Source organism: Hyla sarda, chromosome 9 (genome assembly GCF_029499605.1).
Source record: "Hyla sarda isolate aHylSar1 chromosome 9, aHylSar1.hap1, whole genome shotgun sequence".
NCBI classification, from domain to species: Eukaryota; Metazoa; Chordata; class Amphibia; order Anura; family Hylidae; genus Hyla; species Hyla sarda.
The window spans coordinates 8,272,296-8,289,755 of NC_079197.1; the positions used below are offsets into that span (position 1 = coordinate 8,272,296).

Genomic DNA, 17,460 nt, shown 5'->3' on the forward strand with positions numbered 1-17,460 from the left:
GCCGACCCCCTACATCTTCCTTTTGCGTAAGAACCATTCACGCCAATGTTAAATTCGCACAGTGGAATCTCTGAACGGAATTCCGCGCTAAGACTCCATAGTGTGAACGTATCCTTTATATCTCACTTAATCACATGTGTTATACATGGGAGTTCATGCATGTATTCCTACTGAAAACAATGGAGCACATATAGTGAGATAAATATGAAATAGATATGAGATAGATAGATAGATATGGGATAGATAGATATGAGATAGATAGATAGATAGATAGCTAGATAGATAGATATGAGATAGATAGATAGAGATGAGATAGATAGATAGATAGATAGATAGATAGATAGATGGATATGAGATAGATAGAGAGATAGATAGATAAAGTAGATAAATAGATAGATAGATAGATAGATATGAGATAGATAGATAGAGATGAGATAGATAGATATGAGATAGACAGATAGATACAGTAGATAAATAGAGAGACAGATAGATAGATACAGTAGATAAATAGATAGATAGATAGATATGAGATACACAGATAGGAGATAGATAGAGATAAGAGACTAATAAATAGGTAAATACAAGATAAATAGATCAATAGATAGAAACATATGAGATAGATAAATATATAGATGATGTCCACTGTATGATGGACCTGCCATGGTTGCTCAGACACCTTGTTCGCCATGCGTCACTATATGTATTTCAGACACATTTAAGCTGCAGCTTTTTCCTGCCGTTTGATAAGTGAGACCCCCGTGTACATATCATATTGTATCATATTTTATCATATTGTATCATATTGTATCATATTGTATCATATTGTATCATATTTTATCATATTGAATCATATTTTATCATATTGTATCATATTTTATCATATTGTATCATATTGAATCATATTGCATCATATTGTATCATATTGTTTCATATTGTATCATATTGAATCATATTGTATCATATTGTATATTTTATCATATTGTATAATATTTTATCATATTGTGCCAACACTGTATCCTGAGCATCTCCAGCTGTTGTAGAACTACAAGTCCCATCATTGCCCTCAGCCTGTCTGTGCAGCCGTGTAGTGATCCGCATTCATTGGTTCTCAGGGAGGGGCTGGGGGTCTCCACTGGAGCAGATGATTCTCCTTGGTAACTTTGTGGAATCCTTTCAGCTTTGTCACAGTCTCCCGGCTCCTCCCAGGGGTTGTCTGACTCTACCTGGGGACAGGTGCAAGGAGCACAGGCTCCAAACAGACACCTCTCCTCCCTCCAGGGTCCTGCTCTCCTCCAGGATGTCCTATCCAGGCTCTGTCCCTGGGGACCCCCAGCCCCCACTATGGATGATCACTGGATCTCATTCGTGCAGAGGATCTGGGAAGCTGGACGCCCTTCAGGCTGGGGACAGGGACATGAAGTCTCCCTTTGCTGAGGAATGGATCCCTGAGGGTCATCTGGCCACCTTATCCCTGGAGACCTCCAATGAGGAGAACATTGATCTGGAAGACCACCCATCTCTGGATGAGACGCCTGGAAAGATTGACGTGCAACAGGGAGCCATAGACATCTCAGTGCCAGACACCTGCAGGGTCCATGGGCAGGAGCTCAGCCTCTTCTGCTATGAGGAACACAAGCTCATCTGTGCCCAGTGCAAGTCTGTGGGCACCTGTGAGACCCACCGCACCAAACCTGTGGAAGAAAGGGCATCTCAGATCCGGGTGAGTAGTGGTCCTGTCCCCGCTGCATTGCATTGCTCTGCCCCTCTATGGCTCAATGCCACCCTGCAGTGCAGGCGAGATGTTGGCTAGTCAAGGGTTAAAGCTGGAGCACCCTTGTGCGGAGACAGGGGGGGGGGGAGCGAGTTGCAGCAGAGACCTGACTCATTGCAGCAGAAGACGCGATTGTACAGAGGAGATTTCTTATTATTATTATTCATCACCTTGTATCTGTGCCAAGCAATCAATTCCTACCAGCTCGGCGGTGCCCATGCCAGCTAGAGGGGGTGGGCACACACTGGACGTGTGATACCGGGTGCGTTCTGGGCAGTTACAGGTTGTATAGGGGAGATTTTTTCTTATTATTATTATTATTTATCACCTTGTATCTGTGCCAAGCAATCAATTCCTACCAGCTCGGCGGTGCCCATGCCAGCTAGAGGGGGTGGGCACACACTGGACGTGTGATATCGGGTGCGTTCTGGGCAATGACAGGTTGTATAGGGGAGATATCTTCTTCTTCTTATTCATCAGCTTCTATCTGTGCCAAGCAACCAGAACCTAACAGCCCGGTGGTGCCCATACCAGCTGGAGGGGGTGGGCACACACTGGACGTGTGATATCGGGTGTGTTCTGGGCAGTTACAGGTTGTATAGGGGAGATTTCTTCTTATTATTATTTATCACCTTGTATCTGTGCCAAGCAATCAATTCCTACCAGCTCGGCGGTGCCCATGCCAGCTAGAGGGAGTGGGCACACACTGGACGTGTGATACCGGGTGCGTTCTGGGCAGTTACAAGGTGTATAGGGGAGATTTCTTCTTCTTCTTCTTATTCATCATCTTCTATCTGTGCCTCTGTGCCAAGCAACCAGATCCTATCAGCCCCGTGGTGCCCATGCCAGCTGGAAGGGGTGGGCACACACTGGACGTGTGATACCGGGAGCGTTCTGGGCAATTACAGGTTGTATAGGGGAGATTTCTTCTTATTATTATTATTCATCAGCTTCTATCTGTGCCAAGCAATCAATTCCTACCAGCCCGGCGGTGCCCATGCCATCTGGAGGGCGTGGGCACACACTGGACGTGTGATACCGGGTGCGTTCTGGGCAATTACAGCTTATATAGAGAAGATTTCTTCTTCTTCTTATTCATCACCTCATATCTGTGCCAAGCAACCAGATCCTACCAGCCTGGCGGTGCCCATGGACGTGTGATACCAGGTGTGATCTGGGCAATTACAGGTTGTATGATCTATAACAGGTTGTCCTAGTTCAATTCGTCCCTTAGAAAGCTGATGAACATCCAATATGGCTGCCAAAAAAAGTTGTTGCCAGCTTTTACGGATTTCTGCCTGGCAGGGGATGTGGGGGTTTCGTCTGTTAAACATGGGGCAGATGTGCCGTTCAGGACTGTTGTAAAGTTGGGTGACAGTCTCTTCAGCGGTGACGAGGAAAACAAGGAGAGGAACGTGACTGATATTTCCCTCCTGAATCATAGTTCTGCAAACACGCCGCTTCCTGGGTGCACGCCCCGGTGACACGAGCTGCGCGCGCTCAGGTTCCCGATACGTTTTACAAATACTTCCCTGTCGTATATAAGTGCGATGGGAACTGGGGACGTAAGACGCTGTTCACACGTGTCACAGCGGCTGTTGCACATTGGGGAAGATTTCTCAAAACCTATCCAGAGGAATAGTTGCCTAGTTGCCCATAGCAACCAATCAGATCGCTACTTTCATTTTGCAGAGGCCTTTTCAGAAATGAAAGAAGCGATCTGATTGGTTGCTATGGGCAACTCAGCAACTTTTCCTCTGGACAGGTTTTGATAAATCTCCCCTATTGTGTCATAACACGAAACAATTTAGTCCTAACCCTAATGCAGTGTTTCCCAACCAGGGTGCCTCCAGCTGTTGCAAAACTACAACTCCCAGCATGCCCGGACAGCCGTTGGCTGTCCGGGCATGCTGGGAGTTGTAGTTTTGCAACAGCTGGAGGCACCCTGGATGGGAAACACTGACCTAAAGTAAGTCATTGGAGTTCTAGAGTGATAGATATGGTTGTGCGTCATGGTTACAGAAACCACAACTCAAGTGTGAATATAGCCTAAAGCTAGCTATACCCCCCCCCCCCATACATTTGCCGTATACATTGGATAGTCAGATGTCTGTGGAGATTCAGAGGCCACCATACACATTAGATGGTCTACAGGTTCGGCTGACACATGTCTATTGTCTATGGAAGGCTTAACCCCGAAATTATACCACAGGGACCCCATAACAGTCACAGCTACGGTTTCCTATAAGATAACAGTTCCATAATGACAACTTCCCAACCAATAACTGTCCACATAAGTCTCCAAATAGTAATAATTATCAATATAAAAGTGATAACCCTTGTGCCCCACATAACAGCAATAGCCCCAGTGCCCCCATAACAGTAATAGCCCTAGTGCCCCCATAACATTGATAGCCCCAGTGCCCCCATAACAGTGATAGCCCCAGTGCCCCCCACATAACAGTTCCAGCCCCAGTGAAACCAACAGCTTATTCACAATAGTACCAGCCAAGTGCCCCCAGAACAGGGATAGCTCCAGTGCCCCATAACATTAATAGCCCCAGTTTCCCATAACAGTGATAGCCCCAGTGCCCCCATAACAGTGATAGCCCCAGTGCCCCCATAACAGTGATAGCCTCAGTGCCTCATAGCCGTGATAGCCCCAGTGTCCCATAACAGTAATAGCCCCAGTGCCCCATAACATTAATAGCCCCAGTTTCCCATAACAGTAATAGCCCCAGTGCCCCCATAACAGTCATAGCCCCAGTGCCCCCATAACAGTGATAGCCTCAGTGCCCCATAACAGTGATAGCCCCAGTTTCCCATAACATTAATAGCCCCAGTTTCCCATAATAGTAATAGCCCCTGTGCCCCCATAACAGTGATAGCCCCAGTGCCCCATAACAGTGAGACCCCAGTGCGCCCATAACATTGATAGCCCTAGTGCCCCATAACAGTAATAGCCCCAGTGTCCCATAACAGTAATAGCCCCAGTGCCCCCATAACATTGATAGCCCCAGTGTCCAATAACAGTGATAGCCCAAGTGTCCCATAACAGTAATAGCCCCAGTGCCCCCATAACAGTAATAGCCCCAGTGCCCCCATAACAGTAATAGCCCCAGTGCCCCCATAACAGTAATAGCCCCAGTGCCCCATAACAGTAATAGCACCAGTGCCCCATAACAGTGATAGCCCCAGTGCCCCATAACAGTAATAGCCCCAGTGCCCCCATAACAGTAATAGCACCAGTGCCCCATAACAGTGATAGCCCCAGTGCCCCATAACAGTGATAGCCCCAGTGCCCCATAACAGTAATAGCCCCAGTGCCCCCATAACAGTGATAGCCCAAGTGCCCCCATAACAGTGATAGCCCCAGTGCCCCATAACAGTAATAGCCCCAGTGCACCCATAGCATGCACAACTGTTCCCTCAGCAGTGTCAGTCATGTAACATAAAGAAGTCCCCCATAGCACTGCGGGTTTACTCTCATTATTGTTATTGGAAAAAAGTGAAAACTGCAATCAGATCCCTATGAGCAGTCGTCCCCTCATGTCCACCATGGGGAAAAGTCATCCCATAACACAATGTCAGTCCCTGTCGCTACGGTAACGACCAGTCCTGCTGCTTCTGCGTACAAGACGCTATGGGGCCAGTTCACACTGAGGAAATTCAGGTGGGATCGGTGAGGAATCCTGCATGGACTCCGCCATGAATCAGACTTATTGATTTTTGTCTCATTTAAAGGGGTACTCCGGCCCCAAGACATCTTATCCCTTTAAGCTTGTAGAAGAAAGAGGGGTTCTGCTCTAGGATTTCGGTGAGGAAATGTTCCTCTCCTTTTCCTCAGTGTGAACATACCCCAAGGTTATAATCACACCAAAGATTTTCCGGGCAGAGATTCCATCTGTAACGGCGGCCGCCAAAATCCATCAGCGCTGGGGCCTCGTGGACATCAACACTGATGGCAATGCAGTCTGGAATCCCTAATTTTTGCTGCAAAATTTTACACCAATGTTCCATTCATTCAGCGGAATCCTTAGGGTATGTTCTCATTGAGTAATGTGAACGAAATCTCCGCTCCTAGAATACTTCAGTGGTAAGACAGTGTGGCCCTGCGCCTAGGGTCGCCACCTTTCTTGCAAAAAAAATACCGGCCATGGTAATTTACATAATTAATTATATATGCGTGATCACAGGATACACATATGCGGGGGAAATTTTGTCCTATTCTGACTTTTTTATTTCCCCTTATACGGGCCTGTATGAGGGTCATTTTTTGCTCCCTGATCTGTAGTTTTTAACAGAACCATTTTTGTTTTGATGTGAGTTTTTGATCACCTGTTTTTTTATTAAATTTGAGAGTTGCAGTTAGTTACTAACAACAACTCCCAGCATGCCCTGATACAGCCTGTGGCTCAGCAGCTGCCCCAAACGAAAACTACGACTCCCAGCATGTTGGACTATATAGTAGTATATAGTATAGGTCAGTGTTTCCCAACCAGGGGTGCCTCCAGCTGTTGCAAAACTACAACTCCCAGCATGCTGGACTATATAGTAGTATATAGTATAGGTCAGTGTTTCCCAACCAGGGGTGCCTCCAGCTGTTGCAAAACTACAACTCCCAGCATGCTGGGAGTTGTAGTTTTGCAACAGCTGGAGGCGCTCTGGTTGTTGCAAAACTACAAGACAGTTTATATAGACAGCAATGTTAAAAAAAAAAGGGATACCATTTAAAGGGGGTACTTCATCGACCAAAGAATAGGTGAAAAGTGTCTGATCGCGGGTGGGTCCGACGTCATCACGTCTCCTCCATACATTTTCTATGGGACCACCGGAGATACAAGAGAACAGCTGCTCCTATAAAGAATGCATGGAGGGGGGCGGACGGAACACCCTAGTCTACCCCCCCCCCATATATAAACGCTGGAGTATGCCCTTAAAGGGGTACTTCACCCCTAGACATCTTATCCCCTATCCAAAAGATAGGGGATAAGATGTCTGATCGCGGGGGTCCCGATTTCCCTACTGCACCCAAAGTTCGTTTAGAGCATTGGGTGCAGCGTAGGAGGCTCGTGATGTCACGGCCACGCCCACTCAATGCAAGTTTATAGGAGGGGGCGTGACGGCCGTCACGCCCCCTCCTGTAAACTTGCATTGAGTGGGCGTGGCCGTGACGTCACAAGCGGCCGTGACCACCTCCACCACCGCATCGCCAGTCATCCGGCACGGAGCAAAGTTTGCTCTGTGCACCGGATGTCTGGGGTGCCGCAGCCGAGATCGCAGGGGGTCCCCAGCGGCAGGATCACTGCGATCAGACATCTTATCCTTTGGATAGGGGATAAGATGTCTAGGGGGCGGAGTACCCCTTTAAGGCCTCGTTCACACGGTAGAAATTTCTGAGCAAAATCCGCTCAGAAATGGAGACGGCCCACTTTCAACCGGTCCTAGCCCCGGAATATTCTGTTTGCGGAATGTCTGCTGGAAATGGATGAAAGTGGAGCTGGATCACAGATGAATATCCAGCTGGAGACAGATCCGCGGCCGGGACATAATTGCGGCGGGCTATAACAACAATACAACATTCTCCGTCTCTGGGACACACACAATGGACTCTTTATGCCCGGCCCGGATTCTTGGCTCCTTGGCTCCATAGCCAGGAACACCTTGGGAGTTGGGTTACTAACCCGACATGTGGTGACAATTCATTGGGATCAATTTCATGTGGTGGCCATTGAGTAATCCAGGGCACAGACAGATTACAGCAATGATCCCAACCAGGGTGCCTCCAGCTATTGCAAAACTACAAATCCCAGCACACCCGGACAGCCGTTGGTTTTGCTTGCAATGGAAGGGTTAACCCCAGCGGGGGGATGTTATGTATTGATCCCACCATTTACGTGCTACGTTACTAATAAAATGCTTCCTCCTCAGAACAAGATTGTGGATCAATGCGAAAAGCTGCAGCTACAAACAGCGGGGATCGAGAAGTATCTTGCCGAGGCGCTTCCAGATAAGATCCCACGAGTGGCGGTAATTATAATCCTATGCGTTATATACTGAGGTTACATCCTGTATTATACTCCAGAGCTGCACTCACTATTCTGCTGGTGAGGTCACTGTGTACATACATTACTTATCCTGTACTGATCCTGAGTTATATCCTGTATTATACTCCAGAGCTGTACTCACTATTCTGCTGGTGAGGTCACTGTGTACATACATTACATTACTTATCCTGTACTGATCCTGAGTTATATCCTGTATTATACTCCAGAGCTGTACTCACTATTCTGCTGGTGAGGTCACTGTGTACATTCATTACTTATCCTGTACTGATCCTGAGTTATATCCTGTACTATACTCCAGAGCTGCACTCACTATTCTGCTGGTGAGGTAACTCTGTACATACATTACATTACTTATCATGTACTGATCCTGAGTTATATCCTGTATTATACACCAGAGCTGTACTCACTATTCTGCTGGTGGGGTCACTGTGTTCATACATTACATTACTTATCCTGTACTGATCCTGAGTTATATCCTGTATTATACTCCAGAGCTGCACTCGCTATTCTGCTGGTGAGGTCACTGTGTACATACATTACATTACTTATCCTATACTGATCCTGAGTTATATCCTGTATTATACACCAGAGCTGTACTCACTATTCTGCTGGTGAGGTCACTGTGTACATACATTACATTACTTATCCTGTACTGATCCTGAGTTATATCCTGTATTATACTCCAGAGCTGTACTCACTATTCTGCTGGTGAGGTCACTGTGTACATACATTACATTACTTATCCTGTACTGATCCTGAGTTATATCCTGTATTATACTCCAGAGCTGTACTCACTATTCTGCTGGTGAGGTCACTGTGTACATACATTACATTACTTATCCTGTACTTATCCTGAGTTATATCCTGTATTATACCCCAGAGCTGCACTCACTATTCTGCTGGTGAGGTCACTGTGTACATACATTACATTACTTATCCTGTAGTGATCCTGAGTTATATCCTGTATTATACTCCAGAGCTGTACTCACTATTCTGCTGGTGAGGTCACTGTGTATATACATTACTTATCCTGAGTTATATCCTGTATTATATTCCAGAGCTGTACTCACTATTCTGCTGGTGAGGTCACTGTGTACATACATTACATTACTTATCCTATACTGATCCTGAGTTATATCCTGTATTATACACCAGAGCTGTACTCACTATTCTGCTGGTGAGGTCACTGTGTATATACATTACTTATCCTGAGTTATATCCTGTATTATACACCAGAGCTGTGCTCACTATTCTGCTGGTGGGGTCACTGTGTACATACATTACATTACTTATCCTATACTGATCCTGAGTTATATCCTGTATTATACCCCAGAGCTGTACTCACTATTCTGCTGGTGAGGTCACTGTGTACATACATTACATTACTTATCCTGTACTGATCCTGAGTTATATCCTGTATTATACTCCAGAGCTGTACTCACTATTCTGCTGGTGAGGTCACTGTGTACATACATTACATTACTTATCCTGTACTGATCCTGAGTTATATCCTGTATTATACCCCAGAGCTGCACTCACTATTCTGCTGGTGAGGTCACTGTGTATATACATTACTTATCCTGAGTTATATCCTGTATTATATTCCAGAGCTGTACTCACTATTCTGCTGGTGAGGTCACTGTGTACATACATTACATTACTTATCCTATACTGATCCTGAGTTATATCCTGTATTATACACCAGAGCTGTACTCACTATTCTGCTGGTGAGGTCACTGTGTATATACATTACTTATCCTGAGTTATATCCTGTATTATACACCAGAGCTGTACTCACTATTCTGCTGGTGAGGTCACTGTGTATATACATTACTTATCCTGAGTTATATCCTGTATTATACACCAGAGCTGTGCTCACTATTCTGCTGGTGGGGTCACTGTGTACATACATTACATTACTTATCCTATACTGATCCTGAGTTATATCCTGTATTATACCCCAGAGCTGTACTCACTATTCTGCTGGTGAGGTCACTGTGTACATTCATTACTTATCCTGTACTGATCCTGAGTTATATCCTGTACTATACTCCAGAGCTGCACTCACTATTCTGCTGGTGAGGTAACTCTGTACATACATTACATTACTTATCATGTACTGATCCTGAGTTATATCCTGTATTATACACCAGAGCTGTACTCACTATTCTGCTGGTGGGGTCACTGTGTTCATACATTACATTACTTATCCTGTACTGATCCTGAGTTATATCCTGTATTATACTCCAGAGCTGCACTCGCTATTCTGCTGGTGAGGTCACTGTGTACATACATTACATTACTTATCCTATACTGATCCTGAGTTATATCCTGTATTATACACCAGAGCTGTACTCACTATTCTGCTGGTGAGGTCACTGTGTACATACATTACATTACTTATCCTGTACTGATCCTGAGTTATATCCTGTATTATACTCCAGAGCTGTACTCACTATTCTGCTGGTGAGGTCACTGTGTACATACATTACATTACTTATCCTGTACTGATCCTGAGTTATATCCTGTATTATACTCCAGAGCTGTACTCACTATTCTGCTGGTGAGGTCACTGTGTACATACATTACATTACTTATCCTGTACTTATCCTGAGTTATATCCTGTATTATACCCCAGAGCTGCACTCACTATTCTGCTGGTGAGGTCACTGTGTACATACATTACATTACTTATCCTGTAGTGATCCTGAGTTATATCCTGTATTATACTCCAGAGCTGTACTCACTATTCTGCTGGTGAGGTCACTGTGTATATACATTACTTATCCTGAGTTATATCCTGTATTATATTCCAGAGCTGTACTCACTATTCTGCTGGTGAGGTCACTGTGTACATACATTACATTACTTATCCTATACTGATCCTGAGTTATATCCTGTATTATACACCAGAGCTGTACTCACTATTCTGCTGGTGAGGTCACTGTGTATATACATTACTTATCCTGAGTTATATCCTGTATTATACACCAGAGCTGTGCTCACTATTCTGCTGGTGGGGTCACTGTGTACATACATTACATTACTTATCCTATACTGATCCTGAGTTATATCCTGTATTATACCCCAGAGCTGTACTCACTATTCTGCTGGTGAGGTCACTGTGTACATACATTACATTACTTATCCTGTACTGATCCTGAGTTATATCCTGTATTATACTCCAGAGCTGTACTCACTATTCTGCTGGTGAGGTCACTGTGTACATACATTACATTACTTATCCTGTACTGATCCTGAGTTATATCCTGTATTATACCCCAGAGCTGCACTCACTATTCTGCTGGTGAGGTCACTGTGTATATACATTACTTATCCTGAGTTATATCCTGTATTATATTCCAGAGCTGTACTCACTATTCTGCTGGTGAGGTCACTGTGTACATACATTACATTACTTATCCTATACTGATCCTGAGTTATATCCTGTATTATACACCAGAGCTGTACTCACTATTCTGCTGGTGAGGTCACTGTGTATATACATTACTTATCCTGAGTTATATCCTGTATTATACACCAGAGCTGTACTCACTATTCTGCTGGTGAGGTCACTGTGTATATACATTACTTATCCTGAGTTATATCCTGTATTATACACCAGAGCTGTGCTCACTATTCTGCTGGTGGGGTCACTGTGTACATACATTACATTACTTATCCTATACTGATCCTGAGTTATATCCTGTATTATACCCCAGAGCTGTACTCACTATTCTGCTGGTGAGGTCACTGTGTACATACATTACATTACTTATCCTGTACTGATCCTGAGTTATATCCTGTATTATACTCCAGAGCTGTACTCACTATTCTGCTGGTGAGGTCACTGTGTACATACATTACATTACTTATCCTGTACTGATCCTGAGTTATATCCTGTATTATACTCCAGAGCTGCACTCACTATTCTGCTGGTGAGATCACTGTGTACATACATTACATTACTTATCCTGTACTGATCCTGAGTTATATCCTGTATTATACTCCAGAGCTGCACTCACTATTCTGCTGGTGAGGTCACTGTGTACATACATTACATTACTTATCCTGTACTGATCCTGAGTTATATCCTGTATTATACCCCAGAGCTGTACTCACTATTCTGCTGGTGAGGTCACTGTGTACATACATTACATTACTTATCCTATACTGATCCTGAGTTATATCCTGTGTTCCAGAGCTCGGCCAGAACCGCTCGTGAGCTGATCATCCAGCGACTGAACTTTATCCGCAACGTGTGCGACAATGAAGAGCAGCGACTTCTGGAGGAGATCCACACGGAGGAGGAACGGGCCCAGCAAGGGATCCTCACCCAGAGGGCCCACTGGACGGAGTCCATCAAGAAGCTGTCGGGTATCAGGAACTACCTGGTGGACATGCTGACCAAGATGGACGACCTCAACCTCATTGTACGTAATAATCTGCTTGAGGGCCACATTATACATAATGGGGGGGAGATTTATCAAAACCTATGAAGAAGAAAGTGCTGGCACAGTTGCCCATAGCAACCAATCAGATCGCTTCTTTCACTTTCATTTTATAAAAATGAAAGAACCAAGCTGATTGGTTGCTACGGGCAACTGCACCGCTCTTAAAGCAGTGTTTCCCAAACAGGGTGCCCCCAGCTGTGGCAAAACTACAACTCCCAGCATGCCCGGACAGCCGTTGGCTGTCCGGGCATGCTGGGAGATGTAGTTTTGCAACAGCTGTAGGCACACGGGTTGGGAAACACTGTCTAATAGATTAGAGACCTACCTGGAGTGCGTAGTCCCAATTTATATTATGTAAAACAAAATAAATGAAATAAAGCTTTTGGATATCTAAATCTCACTTTTCCCCCTTGTTTGCTTTTCCAGGTTTCTGAAAATAAAATGGAAGACAGGTTAGTGCTGACAACTAACTAAAGTAGCACTCTAGCGTTTGTTTTTTTTGCACGTATCATGCAGGCTCACCATCACTAGTCCTACAGCGCCATATGTTTTATTCCAGCACAGCTGCATTCATACATTTCATTACTGTAACTGAGTCATGTGATCATCAACCATGTGACCCACAGAAAATCACAGTGCTTAAAGGGGTACTCTGGTGGAAAACTTTTTTTTTTTTTTTTTTAAATCAACTGGTGCCAGAAAGTTAAACAGATTAGTAAATGACTTCTATTAAAAAATCTTAATCCTTCCAGTACTTATTAGCTGCTGAATTCTACAGAGGAAATGGGTTTTCTTGTTGGAACACAGAGCTCTCTGCTGACATCACGAGCACAGTGCTCTCTGTTGACATCTCTGTCCATTTTAGGAACTGCCCAGAGCAGCATATGTTTGCTATGGGGATATTCTCCTACTCTGGACAGTTCTTAAAATGGACAGAGATGTCAGCAGAGAGCTCTGTGTTCCAAAAAGAAAACCATTTCCTCTGTAGTATTCAGCAGCTAATAAGTACTGGAAGGATTAAGATTTTTTAATAGAAGTAATTTACAAATCTGTTTAACTTTCTGGCACCAGTTGATTTAAAAAAAAAAAATGTTTTCCACGAGAGTTCCCCTTTAATGTGTCAGAGAAAGTGATCTGTCCTGGGTCAGCTGACTACAGGATGACATCATCACTTATCAGATCTCTTCTAGCAGCTCTCAGACCCCTCCCAGATCTGTATACTGCTGCTGTATACTGATAATGACTGGTGATTATTTTGTTTTAGCAGGACTATATTAGGGCAATGTTTTGTTACTTTTGATACTAGATACCAAGATAGACATTTCCTTTAAGATCTATATATGGCAATAGTCTCCCCAGTGTCCTTAATGAGATTTGTCTTCCAATTGTAGGACAGAAGAAGCTGAAGGAATTCTGGAACCTAAAGAGTCAGAAAAGTTAAACTTTAACTCGAATTGTTGTCAGAGTCCATTACTGAACAGACTGTGGGCCCTGTCTGTACTCTGCTGCACCTCCGGTCAGTATAAGACATTACTATATCCTCTACCCCTGTCCTCTCTTACACCTCCGGTCAGTATAAGAGCCCACACCTTACTATAGCCTCTACCCCTGTCCTCTCTTACACCTCCGGTCAGTATAAGACATTACTATATCCTCTACCCCTGTCCTCTCTTACACCTCCGGTCAGTATAAGACCCCACACCTTACTATATCCTCTACCCCTGTCCTCTCTTACACCTCCGGTCAGTATAAGACATTACTATATCCTCTACCCCTGTCCTCTCTTACACCTCCGGTCAGTATAAGACCCCACACCTTACTATATCCTCTACCCCTGTCCTCTCTTACACCTCCGGTCAGTATAAGACCCCACACCTTACTATATCCTCTACCCCTGTCCTCTCTTACACCTCCGGTCAGTATAAGACCCCACACCTTACTATAGCCTCTACCCCTGTCCTCTCTTACACCTCCGGTCAGTATAAGACCCCACACCTTACTATATCCTCTACCCCTGTCCTCTCTTACACCTCCGGTCAGTATAAGACATTACTATATCCTCTACCCCTGTCCTCTCTTACACCTCCGGTCAGTATAAGACCCCACACCTTACTATATCCTCTACCCCTGTCCTCTCTTACACCTCCGGTCAGTATAAGACCCCACACCTTACTATATCCTCTACCCCTGTCCTCTCTTACACCTCCGGTCAGTATAAGACCCTTCACCTTACTATATCCTCTACCCCTGTCCTCTCTTACACCTACGGTCAGTATAAGACCCCACACCTTACTATATCCTCTACCCCTGTCCTCTCTTACACCTCCGGTCAGTATAAGACCCCACACCTTACTATATCCTCTACCCCTGTCCTCTCTTACACCTCCGGTCAGTATAAGACCCTTCACCTTACAATATCCTCTACCCCTGTCCTCTCTTACACCTCCGGTCAGTATAAGACCCCACACCTTACTATATCCTCTACCCCTGTCCTCTCTTACACCTCCGGTCAGTATAAGACCCTTCACCTTACTATATCCTCTACCCCTGTCTTCTCTTACACCTCCGGTCAGTATAAGACTCCACACCTTACTATATCCTCTACCCCTGTCCTCTCTTACACCTCCGGTCAGTATAAGACCCCACACCTTACTATATCCTCTACCCCTGTCCTCTCTTACACCTCCGGTCAGTATAAGACCCTTCACCTTACAATATCCTCTACCCCTGTCCTCTCTTACACCTCCGGTCAGTATAAGACCCCACACCTTACTATATCCTCTACCCCTGTCCTCTCTTACACCTCCGGTCAGTATAAGACCCTTCACCTTACTATATCCTCTACCCCTGTCTTCTCTTACACCTCCGGTCAGTATAAGACTCCACACCTTACTATATCCTCTACCCCTGTCCTCTCTTACACCTCCGGTCAGTATAAGACCCCACACCTTACTATATCCTCTACCCCTGTCCTCTCTTACACCTCCGGTCAGTATAAGACCCTTCACCTTACAATATCCTCTACCCCTGTCCTCTCTTACACCTCCGGTCAGTATAAGACCCCACACCTTACTATATCCTCTACCCCTGTCCTCTCTTACACCTCCGGTCAGTATAAGACCCTTCACCTTACAATATCCTCTACCCCTGTCCTCTCCTACACCTCTGGTCAATAACAGACACTACAGCTTCATTTATGTCCTTCCTCTGTCTTCTACACCTTCACCTATCTTCTTCCCATGCCAGGGCTCTGTACAGTGACGCTCTGTGACATCCTATTGGCTCACACATGTGGATGATTGACAAGCCAGGAGCCTGCACAGAGCCCTGCTTGTCCCGCCCTCCCTTCCTGTATTTGGACTCCTCACAGGCAATATCTGCAGGGACTGCACCTTTTCCCCCATGAATACACATTTTTTAACCAATGTATATTACAAATATACATATAATTCTATTATCTACATTATATAAAAAGTTTTTGTTGACGACAGGTCCACTTTAACAACTCCTGTCAGTATATGACTCTACACCCGCTTCTAGTTTCTTCTACCCCAATGAGGAGTATCTTCTACTACAGTGGTCTCAAACTGTGGCCCTCCAGATGTTGCAAAACTTCAACTATCAGCATGCCCGGACAGCCGAAGGCTGTCCGGGCATGCTGAGAGTTGAAGTTTTGCAACATCTGGAGGGCCACAGTTTGAGACCACTGTTCTACTATAATGATAGGTCATAATGGGTTCTCCTATTTTTCAGCTTGTAAAGGCCTCACATTTGATGAGAAGACCCTGAGCCCCTTGCTTGCCCTATCAGACAACAACAGCCTTAAGTTCCTGCCCAAAAAAGCAAAGGACTATCCAGACGGGCCCGAAAGATTCGACCACTGGCCCAACTGCTTGGCGGTAGAGTCCTTCCAGAAGGGCATCCACATGTGGAAGGTGAACGTGGAGACGTGTTGCGCCTACAAGCTTGGCATCACCTACAGATCTATCGCACGTAAGGGCTCGGGCAACGACGCCAGGCTGGGGTACAATCCGGTGTCCTGGATCTTCTCCCGCTACGATAAAGACTTCCGTTTCTCCCATGACTCTAAGCACGAACTTGTGGAACTTCTAAAGAGTCCAAAACAAGTTGGCGTCCTGGTGGACATGGATGCCGGAGAGCTGGTCTTCTTTGACCCCGTTTCTTGCGTCATCTTGTACAGTCACCAGGCGAAGTTTACCGCTCCGGTTAGTCCGGTGTTCGCCGTGGCCGACGACTCCATCAGTCTCGAGAAGTGACCCCAGAAGGAACGTCCTTACTTGTACAGATTCTTTGTTATAGAACGTCTGTATATTTGTTACATATGTAAAGGAAAACTCTACCCAAAGCGGAGTATTCCGAGTATTCTGTTTGGGGTTGGTTCTCCAGAAGCGGTTTGGTGTCCTATCCAATGGTTGGATATGGTTGGCCTGTCTTGGCGCGCTGGTGCCCGTTCTTGTTGTGTCTTCAATGTGACTTTGGACACACTCATGTAGACCGGGATGGACTCCAGGCATCACCTTATCACTCAACCAGTCAGAGGAACCAATGAAAATCTTGGGTGACTTGGTGGGTCATACCATGTTTACGTGACATTGGCTTCTAGGGAAATGCAAGAACATGGCCACCACACCAATGTTTTTTTCAGGTGCTATCTGACTCATCCCCAAATCAAGCGAATGGAGCTGAGCTGCAATACTTGACACAACCCATAGACAAGAGTGGCGCTGTTCCCAAAATTAAAGCAGTACTTTCCAAAAGGATAGGGGATAAGATGTCTGATCACAAGGGTCCTGCCGCTGGGACCCCCACAATCTCCGGGCCGGCAGCGGCGTTCGTAACGTCTCCTCACATAGACATGAATGTACCCGCCGGTCATCGGGCACGGAGCGCAGTTCGCTCCGTGCACGGATGACTGGGGTGCTGTTTCGGAGATCGTGGGAGTCCCCAGCAGACATCTAGGGGGTCCCCATGATCAGACATCTTATCCCCTATCCTTTGGATAGGGGATAAGATGTTTTTCAGTGGAGTACCCCTTTAAAAGGAAAACTTTCAGCCTGTTCACCCACACTAAACCTTATACACTGGCTTATAGTGTGGGTGAACAGGAGTCCAACAAGGGGTCACTTACTTAAAGGGGTACTCCACT

General features: G+C 45.3%; 1 protein-coding gene across 1 annotated transcript; it reads left to right on the forward strand.

Annotated features, from left to right (window-relative positions):
* Positions 1-872: 872 nt before the first annotated feature.
* BSPRY (B-box and SPRY domain containing) lies at positions 873-17,071 on the forward strand. Its single transcript, XM_056539784.1, has 6 exons — positions 873-1,720; positions 7,703-7,801; positions 12,042-12,272; positions 12,720-12,745; positions 13,685-13,809; positions 16,047-17,071. The coding sequence occupies exons 1-6, from the start codon at positions 1,142-1,144 to the stop codon at positions 16,568-16,570; spliced, it is 1,584 nt and encodes a 527-aa protein (XP_056395759.1). The 5' UTR covers positions 873-1,141; the 3' UTR covers positions 16,571-17,071.
* Positions 17,072-17,460: the final 389 nt, after the last annotated feature.

Bases quoted from the DNA above. Each gene is read 5' to 3' on its own strand.
- BSPRY (XM_056539784.1), top strand. From the start codon at position 1,142: ATGATTCTCCTTGGTAACTTTGTGGAATCCTTTCAGCTTTGTCACAGT. The intron at 1,721-7,702 runs GTGAGTAGTGGT...CTTCCTCCTCAG, and splicing joins AAAGGGCATCTCAGATCCGG to AACAAGATTGTGGATCAATG. The intron at 7,802-12,041 runs GTAATTATAATC...CCTGTGTTCCAG, and splicing joins ATAAGATCCCACGAGTGGCG to AGCTCGGCCAGAACCGCTCG.